We start from the raw sequence: 20766 nt of genomic DNA, 5'->3' as shown, positions 1-20766 counted from the left end.
ATTTTTTTCTTTCATTGGCACATTTGTCTATTTTTGCCCATTAGTTATGCTGGAACAGTTACATCTCTTATATCCACTTGTCACCTCACTATTGCCTGTTGTAAATAAAAAGCCAATGTTATTGATAAGGACTTCAGGTCAGAAGAGTGATTCTCCCTGGAATGTTTCGTCTGGTTTATTATTAGTTTTATTTACTGCCCAGAAGAAAATTGTATTTTGATTGTGATTTGTATGTGTATGTTTGGGGCAAAAGAATCTGAAAGATCCCAGTGTTAAACCTTTACCTCTGTTGTATGGATGTAGGATGGGTAACCCAATGCCTCCCATAATATGCAAAATGCAATGTAAATTTCAAGGTAGATGTCAATATTTGTCTTTTAAAATGCAAATGCAAATGTCTGGATTTTGGCTACTTGCTGTTTCTGGGTGAAATAAGAAATCAACACCTTAACCTCAATAGAAAGTCAATAGGCTACATTCATAAGTGTCTGCTTATGAAAATGTACAATGGATTGCAGATAATGGTTTCCATGACTGGACATGTTGCAAACAAACAGTTTTTTTGAAAAATGAGAATTATAGTAAAACATTTTGCTTTTTGCATGTTAGATAAAAACAGATTGAGCAGAAAAAAAAATCAGATGGACAATTCAAATAAAATGATGACAATCTTTCATTTTTTATTTAAGTATAATTGTACGGACACGTGTATATACAAATACAGTTTATGATTTTTTTTTTTCAACATTTTTTTTAAATTCTTATAATGTAAGCATTTCAAAACAGCACTTAATGAATAGTAAGTGCAAAGCAGGGTAGAACAAGCACAGAACCACACTGAGCTGGACTTTCTTACTCAGATGCACACACAATGAGTGGTTTCAATGAGATGTCAAGAGTAAGTATGGAAAACGGATTTTGTAGACTCATGGGTAACCTTCAACATGCCAGCATCTATTAAACTGTACAGACAATGGCAGTAAGCGTATCGTACGAAGATTTGTCTCAGATCTGAGAAACTTGGGATGAATGCCTGGGAAAAACTCAGTGATGCCAAAAGAAGGACTGATCTGCTCATTTACAATTTGAAAAGAGAAAGATAGAGCAGAAAAGAAAAGGGTAGAGATTTCAAATAGGTGGCCATAGATATATGATAAGTGTACAGTACATTACATTTATTGTAGGACATTATGAAGTTAAAATAACACTGTCCAGTGAAGATGCAAGTATTTTGATTTGTAATTTCACCGATTATGTAAAAAATAGCAATGTTTCACAATGTTATAACATAAAGGCTAAATTTCTGTTTTTCTGGCATGAAAATAAATTCATGTATTTGATACATGGCTAACAAGCATGAGAAAGAGCGCAGAAACGAATCCCCTGAAAATGATCATAAACAAGTCCTGCATAAAAATCCCTTTTACCCTTTAAACTCAACATGCCAAAAAATACATAGTGCTCTTACATTAGACCTATAAACATTTAGTACAAAACATTGATCATTAAATGCGGTTTTGCTCTGGGTTATGGTCAATGGAGCTTTTGTGAAAACAACCAAGCATGTAGAAGCATTTTGAAGCCTCTTTGTTTTTGTATAATAACAAATATGATGTTTGTGGCCGGAAAGTCTAATGTATTCACTTACAAAAGACATAAGAATTGATTCAATACTTTATTATCAAACACTATATACAGCATAGGTTGCTAACAATACAGAATTTAAAGAAGGTATGTTTTTGTTTAACTTTATCTTATATTCTTTGCCATCCGAGAAGGTACAATACAAAACAATATTCTAATCTAACATGAAATGTTACCTTTTGTGTTAAAGGATACACAGTATCCACCAAACAGACTGATGCTTAATCCCCTGCTTCAAGTTGAAAAGCTACAGACAACCAGGAATGTGGGTTAATAAATTACCCTTTCCTTAGCCTTAATAGTTCATTGGGGGGGGGGGGGGAGAAGAAGAGAAAGTGAGAGAAAAGAAAGCCAAGGAGACTGTACCAAAAGTAGTCTCGTGAGTGCAACGAGCAGTCTCAAATTTGCACCAACATCCTTCAGATAGGTAAGAAATGTTTATCTAAAATTGAAGGTGAAAAAACCTCCAGAAGATTAATTGTTAATTTTTTATTTTCTAGTTTTTTTTTCCTGTTACCAAGAATCCACCACTCCAAGTTCCAGCCAATGACTGTAATATAAATAGTGGTTTCGAGATTTCTTTTTCTCACCCTTAGGGGAAAAAGTCAATTGCTGTTTAATGTCCAATGATAAATAAAAATAATTAAAATCAATATTCCTAAAACATAGTTAAGGCTTTATTTTCTTAAACACACAACATTATTAATTTACAGGTGCAGTTGGCTCTAGTTCTCTTGTTAACTGAACCAGCAGCAATAGCACTAAATGTTGTTAGAATTTGTATTTCCCAAAGTTTATTTGAACAAAGCTCATGTTTGTGTAATCTTTTTGTATTCAATAAATTAGTTATTGCATTACCTGATGTTAACAAGGGCAAGACTACCTGCCTTTACTAAAAATTAATAAGCCCTTGTAAAACAATTAGTTCTCTTATACCCATGGAAAAATACCATTTTTATAGCGCAAGCACTCCAATGGAAACTGTAGTACAGAGGCGAATCCCATTACTGCCAAGGCCTTCTCCAAAGTACAGCTGTAGGTTACTGGCTCCTCCAGCAGCCAGCTAATTATATACTTGTATCTCTTTAGGTTATTTCTACAATGCATAATTCTGTGCTTTGTTGTAGTTTATTGTATACATGTTCTAAAAAAAAAAATTGCATAATACTATAATTCAAGAAAGCAACCCCTGCACCTGGAGTTATAAAGGCTCTTCTTCAATCTTCCAATGCATTTCTATTTTTAAGGAAATACATCATTTTGCCAGGCAGAAAACATTGCAGACTAGCTTTAACAATCCTGTTGCTTCAGGTCTACAGTATATTGTTTTAACAAATATATTAAACGTTTTCATTGTAGTTGACTTTTTCATATTAAACATAGTCACAGTTTTTAAAAGCTTTATTATACAACATACATTTGGTGAATATCTAATATCAGAGCCAAATTCTTGGTGAAATAATAAAAAAAAAAAACTCAAGGCACCCTGAACAGTTATTAGATTTCCTATCAATAAATATTACATACCATCTAAATGCTTCAAAACACACTGGTAATGTCTTTTGGGATATAAGTGATAATTGAAGGGGCATTATATACCAGTGCTCAGCACAATCCCACAGAATGGGGTTTGGTTTTGAAAGTAAGTGCTGGCTATTCTATTAAAAAACAAAACACTTTATGTACAAATTATAACAAGCAGTTCAACTGGAGCACTTATATAATGGATTAAATGGGCTACTGTCTGTTATCTGTCCAACTTCATAATAAGTTCAATGTAGATTTTACTGCAAATCAAGTCTAATTATTGTTCTCTTTTTCCAAATGTTAGGTTATGTTGCTTGATTTTATTGTTCTGTAGAACAAATAACAAAATATTTGTTTTGTATTTGAAATCCATATTCAAGAAATAAACCCTTTTAAGGGTTGGACAAAGGCATATTTTGTCCCTATAATACCCAAAAATATAAAGAGAAACATTACACTGAATTCTCTCCGTCACTAAAATCTGCATGAATGAAGGAGATAAACAGAAGCTTGATGCAGAAATACACTTGTTAAAATGATTGTAGACAGGCTTTCATGATAGTACAGGTCTCGCAAATATTTCTTCAAAAGATTTTTTACCTCCAGAATAAACAAAAATGTCATAGTGAAATGATTACCAGATGTCCAATTTAAATCCAGTAACATAAAATTCCACTTTGATGAAATTATAGTAATTAATGTTATAAAGGAAAATGTTTTTTAACTGTCTTCTGTTCAGGTTTACGTTGAGCAAGGTCACTTTATATACAAAATGCATGTGAGTTATACGGTAACAGCAAAATCAACATGTAGCACCTTGGAGGGCTGTTTCTGCTTTGCGTTGCCTACTGGCAGCAAGAGTGAAGCACTGTGCACTTTAGGTTTGCTCGGTATTTGTTTAAGCAAAACAAGAAAAACTCTATAGAGTGCAGGTAAAAGCGCTAAAGTTAGCTATGGACTATTATTTGTACACAAATACATGTTCACTAAACATCCTCTGGAATTTGTGGTTTAGCAAGATTCAGAACAGCTGACATCCAGTTCCAATATTATGACATTGTAGTTAGGAGTAGGAATTTGTATTTGACAATGGCCTTCCATTTTTTTTTTTTGTTCGTTTATTTTCTTTTGACTATTTGCCACAAACATATTCTATCCATATGGGTAACAGTGAATAAAATGAACGGTTTTCCTAAAAAAATAAATGCAAAGGAAAATAAGAATCACTAGTGTTGCTATTAAAAATTTGGCATATTCGTCAGAAGTCTTTTCAGTACTGGAAAGATAAACCCAAGACCGAAGTGTAACAAAGTATATTATTCTTTTTATATTCGTGTTCAGTGGAAACTTTGGGGGGAAAAAATCCAAAAACCGAGAGCAACTGGAAATTAGCAAAACAAAACAAAAAGTTCCTTCCTTGGTTGAAGCAGTTAGATGGATCTGTGATGTTTCAAGATCCTATTTTCTCTGCAGCTTGTCTGTGAAGTACACTGTGCTATAACGTCAAAAGCATTGCCAGGAGAAACAGTAGGGTTGTTAAAAGCCAATTGGGTATCCTCGGTGCTGGTGCTGCATTTTCACCACGGGATGGCTCAGCTGATTCATGAACTGTGTCATCTGTTCAAATATGAAGCAGACGTTAAATCAGTATTTACTCTAAAAATATCTTAACTGTAAATCCAAGCAGTTTTTTTTTACAAGGACATTAATCTAGATGGAATTCAATGATTAAATCTGAAAGTACTCTTGATATAATCAATAGATAATATTTGAAAAATTACATAGTTACATACCGATAGATGTTATTTCACTTAGCATTATTAAACAATATATTATAGATATATGACATGGTTTGGTGTATAGCAAATAATGTGTGAGATTAATTTCATAAGAAACACTGCAAATGCATTGCATATATATTAAGCTAGATAATCCAATCATTTCCTACAGATTTACTGGCCTGTTACACAGTTTTGTGCTTAGCTTCTCTATATTCTAATATATATATATATTATAACGAAGAAAATCAATTCTAGAATGCACTGTAAAGGACTTCAGACAAATATTTTTTCAGGTAATGTACTGATTATTGTTATCTAGATATGAAATCACATAGCAAACCTATTGATGTGAATGAAATACAGATTTTTCCATTAAACTAATGTAATTTAAACCAAAAATAATGTAACATTTTTATGACTTGCTCCAATTTACTGAAGCCATAAATAGCATCCTTTCTGACCTCTCCCTTGTTACTGATTTATAAAACAAAAGCAGAATGAAAATTTGAGGTTATGTCTTATCGAAAATTCCTTTTCATCAGGCTATAGCTATTTTCTGGGAAGAAGCATTCCATATATTTTCTACAAGTAAAAAAAACAAAAAACATACAGTATACAGTATGGGAAAGAAGATCCAGGCAGATACATCTGCATTATAGAGAATATTTAGGCTGCTGAAAAAACTTATTGATTAAAAAAAATGAAGGTTAGAAATGGATATTAACCCCTTGTGTATCAAAATGACAGTCTGGTAGACTTGCTAACAAGGGAGGTTTTTCTAGGCAATTGCAAAAATACTAGTCTGGAGGAACAAATATACAAAAAAAGCATGAGGTTCTGAGATTTTTCAGTAGTACAAGATCACTATCAATAGCTATATATGTTTTCAAGAGGCAAGTTATTGCTTATAAAAAGTTACTACCTTAGTACCACATGGTATAACTGTATGGGTATTTTGGCCATAAAAATCTAAATTGCAACCTCAACATAGGACACCTAAATTAAAATCTGGCGATCGTGGTCAGGGAACTAACCCATGGGATTAAACGTCCAAACAGCATAAGATTGTATTTCAGCCCTATAAAACATCTGAGGTAAAGCAGTGAACTAGTGTAATACCAATGTGGGGCCCACAGAGACGGAGGTCCAGTTTTGTGAGCCCCTGAAAGGGTGGAGATTTTCAAAACGCAGCCAGGGTTTGGAATGGACTTGGGGGTATGTTTATTCAAAGCTCTGGGATAGCTTGGTTAAATAAGGGCCTATTTTAAAGGTTTTAAAACAATTGGAATCCTATTCTACTAAGTTGGCAGGACCCACCCCATGTGATCAGGTTTATGCGGTTTGACTAAGCCCCATATTTCTTTGGTGTTCATAGTCCATTCCCTTTTGTTTTAATAATATCTGAAATCATTTTGCTGATGTAGCACTTATTCTTCCCATCTGGTGCCAATCTACTGTAACAGAGGAAAAATTCTAGAGCTTGTGTGGTTTTCTGCCATAGATTGCAAGGAAGTATGCCATATTTCTGTCAGAGTTTATTCCCTCGATGCCCTGTATATTCTTTCTACTTTTTGTTATGTGTTTTCTATAAAACAAAATTTTAACTTACTTAGTGCTCAGTATTTGGAGGCAATGGAGTCTGATACAGAAAAGCTTGGATTCTAATCCTTTGTCAGCTCTATGTGACCTTGGGCAAGACACCTTATCTTCCCTTGCCATGTGAACCACAAATTTGATTATAAATTCTACAGGAAATGTACTAATCATGCCCGGGAAATTTAGTGTATTGCACTGTGTGCCATTTGTAGAACTATACTGAAATGAAACCCTAAAACTGGGACTCTTAGCACATAATCATAAGCTAGGCATCAACTGCAATTAACTCTTTCCATACACTTTCTGGAGGTTTTAAGCTTGTCTAATTAGTATTAGTATTTGCATAATGTATAATTTAACTACAAATTAACTTATTAGGGCTCAACAAATAAAACATAATAATTGTACCACTGAGCAAAATTCATATAGGGGGGAGTTTATAGGTTTAGTTTAAAGTAGAGCTAAACAAAACATAATATACGTAACATTGTATTGGGGGTTTCTTTTATGTCTTCTTAGTACAGGTATGGGACCTATTATCCAGAATGCTCGGGATCTGGGGTTTTCCGGATAAGGGATCTTTTTGTAATTTGGAGCTCAACAATTTAAGTCTGCTAAAAATAATTTAAATACTGAATAAACCCAATAGGCTTGTTTTGTCTCCAATAAGGACTAATTATATCTTAGTTGGGATCAAGTACAAGGTACTGTTTTATTATTACAGAGAAAAAGGAAATCATTTAACCATGAAATAAACCCAATAGGACGGTTCTGCCCCCAATAAGGATTAATTATATCTTAGTTGGGATCAAGTACAGGTACTGTTTTATTATTACAGATAAAAAGGAAATCATTTTTAAAAATTAGAATTATTTGCTTATAATGGAGTCTATGGGAGATGACTTTCCGTAATTCGGAACTTCCCCCATACCTGTACAGCTAAAATCCTTACTTTTTGCTGACTTTTTAAAATTGGACATGTTTTAGGCATGTTTATTTGATCTAATGCTACATTTACTTTCCCCATAGAAGCTGGTACTGTGCTCAGTTCTGCACCCTCTATGATATTCTGATTTCATTTGATCTAATATAAAGCCTATGCAACATTTTGGCTGGCAGTATTTGTGGGGGAAATTAAAAAAAAAAAAAGTCACTACTTCCTTAAGATTGTTTCTTATTGGAATGAATATCATGGGTAAAGGTGACCTTTGATACTTGTCATTCAATTGGGTGGCTCATGTATTAATACTGCTGCCATGCAGCATTTGGGTCCTGAGTTCAAGTCTGTCCAGGGTACTATCTGTAAGGAGATTTTTTGCTCTCCCCATGTCTGTGAAAGGGGAACTTAGACTTCCACAGGGGCAGAAACGTATGTGATATACAGTATAAGGATCTCTGTGAAGTACTGTGTACATCTAGCAGTGCTATATAAAAAAAGATATCAAGGGCTCTCTTCACCTCTTGTATCGGTTACTGATTGCTTTATATGTTACTCTGTATGTCCAATGTATGGAAACCACTTATTGTACAGAGCTGCGGAATATGTTGGCGCTTTATAAATAAATGTTAATAATAATAATAATAATAAGGAAATCATAGCTTAAATACAAATAAACCAGGAGACAGTTTTGCTTCCATGCTGCCATACTCTTGGGGTTCATAAGAAGATACTTATAGATAAGATCAGTTAGAGGCACAAGCAGTGGACTGAAAAATGTCAGACAGCAGCCTATAAGTTACTCATTCGTCCTGAGCATGACTGAATCATCAAAACACTGAAGCCGTGAAGTAAGAAAATAACTGGGTTATTCGTTTCTATAAATAATTTATGTTGAGTGAATAACTAGAAAGAGCTATCATATTTCTCAAGCGATAATTACAGTCTAAATAATGATATCATTTTGTCATATATTCTTCTATATCTAATGTTTCATGTTTCACCAGCCATGCAAAGGGAACATGACATGTATGTAGGATAATCTGTTCTTATAGCAGGACACAGCTGTAGATGACATACAGAAATGACTGACTATAATTTCATATTTTCATTTCAACAGAAAGATCATTTTCCCTAATCAATTAAAGAAGATTACATTGATCTAAATTTAGATGAGTATTCAGCACAGGTATGGGACCCATTATCCAGAAAGCTCCAAATCACCTCCCATTTAAAATTTTAAAACATATTTTCTTTTTCTCTGTAATAATTAAACAGTAGCTTATACTTGTGCCCACACTAATTAATCCTTATTGGAGGCAAAACAGTCCTATTGGGTTTACAGGATAACAGGTCCTACACCTGTAGTATGTTTTTACATATGTATGGAGGTGAATATTTCAGGTCAAAATGCTAACTTAATGATATACAACATAAACTTTAGGACCACAGAATTATTACCTCCGTATGTTGTAAAAGTAACTCAGTTCGCCCTGGAGCAGTAACCTATAGCAACCAATAAGATGTTTGCTTTTAAACAGGTGGCCAGTACATGCTACATACTGATTGGTTGCTATGGGTTACTGCTCCTGGGCCAACTTAGTGCTTTTTATTACATAACCCCCTTAGACTGAACACCTCTTGACTTGCCCAGATAATTGGGTAGTATGGTTGAAATGTATAAGATGGTCTAGACAAAAATAGAAGAAAACTGTTTCTCCACTCATCTAAGTGGAATTTCTACCCTCAATAATAGGCATTTTCACCTTAAAGAGATAGTTCACCTTAAATTAACTTTTTGTATTATGTAGACAGCAACATTCTAAGACAATGTGAAATTGTTCTTTTTGGAATTTCAACTGCTATATGTTTGCTAGGGCATAATTACCCTAGCAACCAGGCAACAGTTTGGAAGTCAGAATGGAAGATCAGTAGGAGAGGATCTGAAAAAAGGATAAGCAATAACATATAAGAATAACAGTTATGTTAAATCTTCACAGTTAATCTGTGTGTCTAGTTGTTGAGGTCAGTGACCACAACATCCAAATAGCATTTTAAAGTTTCAGGATGGAAATGGTCAGAATCATTCAATACAAAATTAATACTGAAGACCACCTGAACATTTGCTTAGTATAGTAACATGAATAATATAAGTTAATTTAAAGGTGAACTCTAACTTTAAATACCACTTTCTATCATCGCCACTATGAAGTAATTTAATGGAATGGTCTGAGTTTTGAGACTTTGAAAATGCCCCTTTATCTATTTAGAGAAGACTAAAGTCACTAGAAGGGTCTCCCGTCAATGCAAGAAAATCCATTCAATTCTTTAATTCTCTTTAGATACAATAAAGAATTGTGTATGAATTTATATTCCTGGCCTGTCTCTACGGAAATAAATAGTAGAAAACACAGGATAGCATATAAATGAACTGCCTGCATTAGAGCAATCACACAATTATGGTATCATAGTGTATATAAATATGGTTTAGACAGTACATTTTAGCAAATGTCTGCTGTAAACAGAACTTTCATTTGACATTATTACGAGAGCAGAAATGCAATCATGTTTTCATGTCATTAAAATCGCTTATTTGAAAAGAAATCATTTTACACTGATTCATTTTGATATCTATTTAGCTGTATTTAAAATTAGTTTTACCCATTTTATTCTTGCTACAAACTAATATATATTGTTCTGCGCAGCAGAGCCATGTCCCAGGTATCCTATGACCCACTACCTTATTGATCAACAAGAGTACCACAAAGTTCAGGCGTGCTACCCAAGAAAAATGAAGCAGAGACCTGTAAAACTCTAGGGGGCTGAATACAACTTATTGCTACCTATAAAAATGATGATCTCCTATGGAGAATTTGAATAGGTGATAGTTCTTATTGTACTCAGAGCAGAATGTTATGTGATTGTTTCCAAATAGATCAACATGTTGAGAAATCTAATTTAGTACCACTTTCAATCTATAATAAATCAGTCTCTAGGTATAGTTAACAATGGGGAGGATAGAGACCAAGCAGATATGCATGTTAAATATTTGAAGAAAGCAAAAATGAGGTAAACTGGTGGCCTAGTTACTAATAGGTGCAAATGGTGCAGTTTAAGTTTGTCTTTACTCTAGTAGCATATTTATTACGCTCTGGTCTCTGTGCCACTTGCTAAGGGAAGCCTTGAGCAGTACAGAGCTCCCAATGCACCCTGAGAATGGCATACTGGTATTGTATGCGCAATTCAGTCCACTAGACTGTGGTTAGGAACAAATTTATGGGTTCAAAGACTGCAGATGACAATAATGAATGAAAGTGGGCGGGAGCAAGGTCAGGCCTGGACTGAGATTCAAACTAGGTCCTGGCATTTCAAGTACACAGAGGCCCAAACAGCGCCCCCACCAGCCCAATAAATAGTAACTGTTTATTATGGGATCCTACAGAAGCCCCAGAATCTACACATTGCTAGTATGTCAATGGTGTATTGTATGAACAAAAGATATGTTTTGCACCTATACCCTGGTTCACAAATCAGACATACGGTCTTATTAAGGCAAAAACAACATGGGCTCAAAGTATTAGTTGTGGTTAGTCTGCACACCTAAACCAGTTTATGATTACTTTATTTACTTTAGGTATTGTAGGTATAGTCTCATAGTAAGATTAACTATAATCTGATAGGTTACAGTATATGTTGCTTGAGAGATCTGTTAGATTTTAATAGCTAAATAGAAAAAGTGTTTGAAAACTATATAAATAAAAACTGGACCTATGTTAAATATTATGCCCCAGTTTTCTCTTTGTAGAGATGTAAACGAGATTAAAAAAAATCAAGACTATTTATTTAATCCCATTTATCTGCTGGAGCTACTGCATAACATGTAAATTTGTCAGCAGTGACAGGTAATGCTGTTAATCAGAAGCTTTAGCTCAGGAGTTCTTGTCAGATAGCTCTGTTATGCGGCTGTCACGCTTTCATGGTGAGTATACCTGTTTGTGCCAAAAGCTTCATTTCTAGCTAAGAGTTTTACTCAAGGAATACTGAAAGGGTCCTTATTTATAAAGCACCGCAGCAGCAAAATGGCATGACGTTTGTAGATTTCATTGATTTTTCAACTTCACTTACAATAAAGCTCCAATACAATTTTAAATTTGAATTTGAATTGATCTACTAATTTTAGGCTTATGTTCTAACAGAGAATAGTGGCTGCTACTTGTATTTCTTAATACAAGCAGCAAAATATCCAACTGAAACAGACATTAAATAACTGCTGGGGTCTCCTGCAAAATAAACCAGTACCTGTGACCATCTGGTACTGAAAACTACATAGCCGACTATATCGTTAGAAAGAAAATGAATGTTTTGCTTGTAGTGGTAAACATTTTCCTATAAGAACTATGTTATAGATGCTGCAAGTTGCTGTGGTAACCCTATTCATGCAAAGCACCCAAGTGTATGTTAGGGAGCAGATTTCTCCAAGCTACAATATCGCTATAATATTGTATTGTTTGGAATGCAGCAGCTCTATTTCTGCTACACGGTATGTGACCTTTCATCTGTTAATATAAATGTAGCAAATGAAGAATAAGTGTGCACATGCAATTAAGCATTCTTTTAGACACAATAATATTCCCAATAGAACAACACAGCAACCAAGGTCATCCACTTGTGTGTAATAATAATCCTCACGATCCTCTCTGCTGCCACATATTCTAAATAGCATGATCCTCATATAAGAGTAAAGTATAAGTGATACACATGTGTTATTCTCCACTAACCCTGGTAAGTCTATTTAACTGGCAAATGGCAAAATGTGAATGCTACCAACTGATTGGCTGCTATGGCTTAAAGGGGGCCTGTCACCCAGACGTAAAAAGCTGTATGATAAAAGTAATTTTTAAATAAAACATGAAACCCAAATTCTTTTTTTATTAAAGCAGTCATACCTGTTATGAATTCATTTCAAAATCTCAGTCAATCATATTATGCTTTCCCTACCTCTATGAGGCACAGCAATAACTTTCACTTTCATATCTGCACTTCCTAGATATCAGTGCATTCCCCACATGGCCCCTCCACTCTGGCTGCCTATAATCGCATAGCCTATGCATGGACATGCCCATGAGGCCCTCATTATTGGCACATACAATAGATTTTGCCTTGATAACAGTTTCCACAAAATGGTGCCTCCTGGTAGCTCTAATTGTGGATTCCGCAATTGAAAAATGTATATAGTGTAAGTACAATTTGTGTTGCTGGACTAACATAACAGTATAGGGTTTGTCATTATTTCTTAGGATGACAGGTCCCCTTTAGTAGAGCTTGTACAAACTGTGAGTTATTACATTACCTCCAACTATGTTAGTCTTGCTTGATTTATATACTACATACCCCCTTACTTTACCTAATAAAGTGTTATGGAAACTGGAAGTATATTATGAGCTCCTAAAGAAATACATACCTAGCTACACACTGTTCTCATGCATTAGCATTATACAGAAGGTTAAACCGACATGACCCCCCCGACATGGAGTATAGAGCCCCCACCACTAGACATATATAGTTGCAAGAATACTGAAATATGAACGTGTGTTGTTAGAGAGAGCTAAGATCATTGGCATGCAAAACATCTTCGAGTGATTGACATTCACAGTTTTCCTTTAGTTAGAGCAATGTATTATTAAGAAAAACATTTACCAACACCAGTACAAGCACAGCAACTACAAAAAGAAACCGCGTGTCTCGCAGGCATTGCAAAAACACAAAAGCGCCTTCACACTAGTAGTTTAATCAGCCCAAATTAGGAGAACCCAATGAAGTTAGTGCAATGTATCCTTATGCAAGTAGCTTTCGCTTTTATTTGGGATAAGGCCTGAGCAGCTCACTTCTTATCATTTGAATTCTGAATAGATTTGTATCTTACGCACTTGATCAGACTGATTAAACCTCTGGTGTGAAACCTAAAGAATGAGGGTAACAGTGGCAACCAAGGGAAACATCATGCAAGGCAAGCATAGACTTAAGTTCAAAACCCAAGCAACCAGGGCGAGACACATTGGTTAAAAGAGATTCTCTAAGCATACTAACCTGCTGGTTCTAATGAATTTTCTACTTTGTCGTTAACATCGAAAACACGGTCATGAACACCTATAGTTTTCATACAGTTGTCTATAATAAAAATAGAGATAACAGCCAAATATGTTAGTGAGATCTTTTAAACTCCATCACTTTCTATATTTTTTCTGCTTTTTAGTTATTTTTTTATTTTTTTTATTTTTAATCTTTCTCCTTTTTGCTGTATTTTTTGTTTTGTTCTACAGGGCATTTTCCAACTGCCCCACAGATTTTCTATGAATGTTACATGGACAACATTTAAGAAACAACAAGTTAGCAACTGATAGGCACTCAGTAAAGCTCAATGAACAATGATTAGAAATATGGTGCAAACTAAACCACAAATGTTGAGAACAAGATTCAAACAAGGCGTAACAGTAAAAACTAGAATGCTGAGAACCATACACAAAGTAAAGCATGCACTCGAGAGCCACTTTAAAGCAAAAGTAAGATCACTTACTTGCTGGTCGTACATAGACTCTGAGCTTTAAGCAGGCTCTTCTTCCGTTATCTGGAATTGCAGATGCTGAAACAAAAGAGAAGGACTGTTCACAAATTGTCATAATATACTCAGGTGCTATAAGTTCCTACAGCTATGTATTGGTTATTTTTATTCCACAAAGCTAATTAAAACCATTTTAGCTTAAATTAATTTAAAAAACAAACAAAAAAAAAACTTAATTGTAGCATTGTTAACATATATTGTAAAAGTATTTCATTGCTTGACCTATGCAGGTATGGGATCTGTTATCCAGAAATTACGGTAAGGCCATCTCCTATTCACTCTATAATTTAATCAAATAATCAACATTTTTTTTAAAAAATTCTTTGTCTCTGTAATAATAAAACAGTAATTTGTGCTTGATCCCAGCTTAGATATAATTAATCCTTATTAGAGGCAAAGCAATCCTATTGGGCTTGATTAATGTTTAAATTATTTTTGGAAAAGTCCATTCCTAAACAAGCTTGTTGGAAGGGGTTACAGATGCCATTTATTTAAAATGTATTTAAAATGAATGTTAAAAAGTATCTGTATTATGATTCAAATGTTCTTCATAACTTATAAATCAGTACAAATAAAGAGGACACAGACTTTTATGCTTCGCTGGGTATCTGCTGCAAAGGTTGTGTTTTTATACTTGTTTTTAAGCTTGTGTGCATTTCTGGTTTTATATACAGTATGTTCTATGCTTAACATGTTGTCAACCTCCAAAGTTTTAATTAGAGTAAGCTTACATGTGAATCCTCAAGCAGGTATGTGTGGCAGAGCCAGGCAGAGATATACAGGTTCCTATGGCCTTCTTAACAAACTTTCCTCCCAAAAGCACAATCCACCCCTACCTGTGGGGTCCACCATCGCTGCCTCCCCTGCCAGACACAAACCTGCCCCCTTCCCAGTGGGGTCCTTTTCCACTGCGTCCAATTTTACCCCCTCAAGTTGCACTCTAGGCAGTTGCCTACCTCTAGTTCTGGCTTACACAAGCACACCTAGACATATGCTTATGCGGCTGCTCAGTGTGCATCATTAAGCAGCCAAATCCCCATCTATGTTTGAGTGCGCCATGTTAAGGTAAGAGCAGCCACACAGGTTTGTACCTACTCCATGTAATACAGTTAGTATTGAATAAATGTGCTAGTTCTATGCAAAGGATAGTAAAGGAGAAATGCTTTTGTTGTAGAATGGCAAGTACGTATGCAAAATGTACAATACATAAGGCTCTTTGTGTAAAATATCTCCATTTGCAAACTGTTTATATTATTAACATTTTAATGCAAGGAAACCTGCATAGGTCAGCCTGCTTGACAAGCTTTTACCTTTGCCCCACAAGTAAATGAATCAGTATAAACAATCATTTAAAAAAGAGAAAGCGTTTAACCTTCACCTCTTAATCATCTCATACAAACCTGCACATACCAGTACTTTAAACCATTAGACTGTTGCATTTCCACACAGTACCAAAGCTCTCAGCAGGATATTAAATAGGATTTTTCTTTTGAGAGACAAGGAGGAATGGTCACAAACTGAGCCAATTGCTTTAACACTAGTGCACACTAACACTAACAGAAATTGTTGGTACTGAGAAGACTAAGATATACGCAGACATGCTGTATGGAGGATCCATAACTCACTCTTTCTCTACGAGTCTTTTTGTCTGTAAGCATCTCTCATTTCACTCTCTCATTCGTTCTCTGTGCATGTCTGTATGTCACTCAACCTCCTTCTGTGTCTCTCTCTAATATATATCTTTGTCTGTGTCTCTTATTGTGCTAATCTCACTTCCATTGTGCTTTGGACACAACTTTTTCCTCTGTGTGTGCTTCTATTTCACTCTTATTCTGTGTCTCTCTCCTTATCTATGAGTTTGGGCATCTTTCCAAGTTTCTCTTTCCTTCTGCAAGTCTCATTGTCTGTGTAACTACATGTATCTATCTGTTTCTTGCACACTCTATCTTGTGTGAATGGCTCTGTCTGTATGTGGCACTCTCTTTATCTGTGTGTGGGTCTCTATGACTGTCTTTAGAACTAACATAACCAGCAAGATCGTATGCCTGCTGTGGATCGCCTAGGGATTCTCAGGCCCCCAATCTGCTCATTGCTTTTTTATACACACCATCATTTCATTAGTATCTAGTATTCCTTCTCTATGCTACAGTATTTATACATATAACCCAGATGCCACCCGTATGTTACATAGTTACATTGGGTTGAAAAAAAGAGTCCATCAAGGTCAACCATTCCAAGTAAACTCAGCACACACAAACCTATACTGACCTATCTATACACTCACATACAGACCCATACTGACCTATCTATCCACTCACATACAGACCCATACTGACCTATCTATCCACTCACATACAGACCCATACTGACCTATCTATCCACTCACATACAGACCCATACTGACCTATCTATCCACTCACATACAGACCTATACTGACCTATCTATACACTCACATACAGACCTATACTGACCTATCTATACACTCACAGACCAATACTGACCTATCTATACACTCACATACAGACCCATACTGACCTATCTATACACTCACATACAGACCTATACTGACCTATCTATACACTCACATACAGACCCATACTGACCTATCTATCCACTCACATACAGACCCATACTGACCTATCTATACACTCACATACAGACCTATACTGACCTATCTATACACTCACAGACCAATACTGACCTATCTATACACTCACATACAGACCCATACTGACCTATCTATACACTCACATACAGACCCATACTGACCTATCTATCCACTCATATACAGACCCATACTGACATATCTATACACTCACATACAGACCTATACTGACCTATCTATACACTCACAGACCAATACTGACCTATCTATACACTCACATACAGACCCATACTGACCTATCTATACACTCACATACAGACCAATACTGACCTATCTATCCACTCACATACAGACCCATACTGACCTATCTATCCACTCACATACAGACCCATACTGACCTATCTATCCACTCACATACAGACCCATACTGACCTATCTATCCACTCACATACAGACCCATACTGACCTATCTATCCACTCACATACAGACCCATACTGACCTATCTATACACTCACATACAGACCCATACTGACCTATCTATACACTCACATACATAAAACATATATACCAACATCAATACTTACTGTAGATTTTAGTTGACTGCTACTACAGTAACTGTTGAAAACATCTTTGAAGTCTAGAGAGATAGCAGCCATTCTCAATTCTCATACAAGCTATTCATTCATTACTAAACTTCCCATTGTATTTGCCAAATGTACATGCAACACAAATAAAGAGGAAGGGGCTGATAATATAGCACTCATTATAATAGATTTGAGTATTAATTCATAATTCAGCCAGGAAATCTCTACTTATTTTAGTTGAACTTATTGGAAAGATGTTTGAGACTACAGACAAATATAATAGGATTGAGTTTTTTTTATGGAATATATAAGGTAATGGGGGCAGTAGTACAGCAATGTGGAAGCCCCATCAGTGACTAAAAGAAGACCAGCTGAAAGATTAATCCTCCACAACTTCCCCTTCACTATCCTATGTCTGTAATGTAAATGTATCCTAACAAAGAGAATACATTTGCTTAATAAACAAAGTCTCATCCGACTGAAATATACAGTATATAACCCTTCTAACAACTGGAAAAGTTTCCTTGTTTGACCTTAAACTATTGAAGTCCTCTGCACATTTCTGTTTGTAATGCAGATAAAGAGGAAGGCAAACATAAATTGTACTGCAGCCAATGTGTGCAAAGCTAAATATTCCATCCGCCTTTAAATATGAATGACTCCTAGAAGCCTTGATAAAGATGGGATCAGCAAGATTGTTTGCAACAGGATAAAGGATACTGTGTACAATGATAAATGATCTTAACCCAGAATTATTGTCAGTATATCTCTGGGAATTAAGGACAATGAAAATACAATTAAAGCATTTAACCTCTTAAGTACCTGGAATATTTATTAGTGACATTTATTTTCAGTAATGTGATTTCTACATTTTTACAGTATACTAATATACTGGCTTTCTATTTTATACCTATTTTATACTTGGCTTCCCTGTGATTTTACTTTCTAGTAATAATGAGCAAATCTGTCCTGTTCTGCTTTATCACAAAATTGGCAAAACGCATTAAAGTCATTGGGTGTTTGTTCGCGACAACCATGCAACACTTTTTATTATGTCTCAATTTCTTTTTTTTACCCTCTTTACATTCATTGGCAAAACATGGCAACAAAGTTTGCTCATCACTATTACATTTTACATAATTAAAAAAATGTTTGTTTTTTGTTTCTAAAGAAATATTACCTTTTATCATGACCCCATATATGTATTTCAGTTTTAAATCCTATATTCATTTTTTTTTTATTTGTTGGCATCTTCTGTATTTAATGTTATAAAATACATTGATATAAAATAACTCCAAATAAATTTAGTGTGTATTCCATGTGGATCCAGGTGTTTATGGTGTGTTCGGTACTTTGGTACTTTTTTTAGTGATACGCTCTGTTAGGGTAGGAACCCATAGTTCAGTTGCCCGTGATAGAGCGCTGCTATTGCGGGCGACAAACTGCTCTGAAATGGCTTCCTCTCGCAACAATAGGAGTCACTGGAGGAAAGCCCTTTGCAACGATTCGTTTTCCGAAGTCACACAAAGTTGCCTGCAAGAGGATGCAAAGGGCTTACCACGAGCGCTTCCTATTGTAGCCGATGGAAAGCCTTTTCGGAGAAGTTTGTCGTCCGCGATAGCAGAGACCTATCGCAGGTGACTGAACCACTCTGTGGGTTCCTACCCTTAGGATTTCACCTCTTGTTTACCAATCCCTACTGTAACTCCAGTTAAGTGTCTATGCTCAAACCAGTGGCTTAAATGGTGCAATGTTGTACCACCAGCCAGATGAAAGCGTGGATCACCCTATAAACATACAGCTACCGTTTTAGCAAGATGCAGGCATTGATATTCTGAAACAACTTGAAATTGGTCTTCATTTTTTTTGTAGTTTTTAAACTATTTGCCTTTTTGTTTTGATTTTTAAAGCCCAACATGTAGAAAGGTACCTGTTTATATTTTATCACTTTTCATCTATTCAGGCCCTCTGCTATTTATCTTCTATTCTACCATAGATTTCACTACCTGGCTGCTAAGGTAAGAGGGACCCCTAGCAACCAACTGTGGAAATACCAAATGGGAGAGTTAAAGAATAAAAAAATAAATTGTACAAAAAAAGATCAAGTGCATATTGTCTAAGAATACCATCATGCTAAATCATGCTAAAAGGTAAATTCAAGAAGCCCTTTAAAGTATCTATTGTAGACAATTTAAAGTAGAATTGGCATCTTTACTAGGACTGGTGCTGATAGAGATTAAGTGATGTTATAGCACAGGGGAGGTAAAAATATGTTGTTACAAAATGTCTGTAATAACATTTCAATATTAAGGAAGCGAACAATGGAAATAATGCAAATGGAAAATGCAAAGTTCCAGTAACCCCATAGCAACTGATCAATATGGGGAGCATTTGTTAATTGTTTTTTCCAAAAATGTGGCTATTTGCTTTGGTTGTAAATACTGGAGCAAACTTTGCTACTATTACTACAACTGTTCTATCTAATATGTCTCATATCTAATTCTATATGAAATATTATGTGGAAAACTCTTCATAATATCATAATGGATTTGTGACTCAGAGGTAGTCACATAAGAGTGATTGGTGCCCCTTAATCAAGGAAATCCCAATACAACATGAAGCGATCTTATTAGCTATTCCACAGATAATGCACCAGCTTTACAATATCATTCATTTTCCATTAAATCAAGATCATATTTGTTCTGACTGGTACAACATGAAATCTGATTATCCCTTTTTAATATATTAGCAAAAGCAAAACTAGTTATCATAAAGCACTAACAACACATGACAGTTTATGGATAATCTGGTATAAAGGTAATAAGAAATAATGGAATGTCCACCATCATAACAGCTAATGCATAGGCCTTGTACTTTTAATCGTGTTTTCATCCGTGCTCTTTTATTGCAGAATAGAAGAACCAAGCTTTCATCTAACCTGTCATACTGGCACAGCTTCTTCTGTAATATACCAAATGGAGAGTTTGTCTTGAATATATTATCATTATGCTTGTCATTGCTGTAAGCACATGTAATTGGGCCACAAAATTATTTTTAGGGACCCCACAATCCTAAAACTTATGGGAAAGTCTGTTTCGCACATATATATTTACACATCATTCAGTAACTCCACTGGGACCTAGGCCTGCTTCTGTATTAAATCAAAAAGCCATTTGCAGCTGTCATGCACAAGGCCCACAACCATACCTTGAACCTACAGAGTAGTTAGAATATAAATTGCTATGAATATTGTCTCTGTGTGACCTAGCAAACCACATACAAGAGAAGAACCTTCATTAAAACTTGACTGTAAAGTTGATAGTGCCACTCTTGTGCCAATAAGTTATTGGTATGCATACTATGCAGCAGTGACTGTTAAAAATACTGTGATATACCCAAAGCTTTATGTATTTAATGGCATGCATAAATCCAGAAGACATTTGAATGACAGATAGTCCATCATTTCTAAAT

The 20766-nt window shown here is 35.2% G+C and overlaps 1 protein-coding gene across 2 annotated transcripts in view; it reads right to left on the bottom strand.

The window, feature by feature from the left end:
- Positions 1–655: 655 nt before the first annotated feature.
- Positions 656–20766, bottom strand: part of efna5 (ephrin A5) — a 257725-nt gene continuing 237614 nt past the window's right edge. The window contains exons 3-5 of one of the 2 annotated variants that reach the window (NM_001016422.2): positions 14060–14125; positions 13573–13653; positions 4494–4788 (exon numbers count right to left, since the gene is read on the bottom strand). In NM_001016422.2, the coding sequence (NP_001016422.1) occupies positions 4667–4788; positions 13573–13653; positions 14060–14125 (269 nt within the window). In that variant the 3' untranslated portion in view covers positions 4494–4666. Of the gene's footprint in view, positions 4789–13572; positions 13654–14059; positions 14126–20766 lie in introns of both variants that reach the window. The other variant, XM_012962281.3, reaches the window with a different exon arrangement.

Source organism: Xenopus tropicalis, chromosome 1 (assembly GCF_000004195.4).
Source record: "Xenopus tropicalis strain Nigerian chromosome 1, UCB_Xtro_10.0, whole genome shotgun sequence".
Taxonomy (NCBI): Eukaryota; Metazoa; Chordata; class Amphibia; order Anura; family Pipidae; genus Xenopus; species Xenopus tropicalis.
Note: the sequence above shows the minus strand (reverse complement) of the source record. Positions and strands in the feature narration are given on the sequence as shown.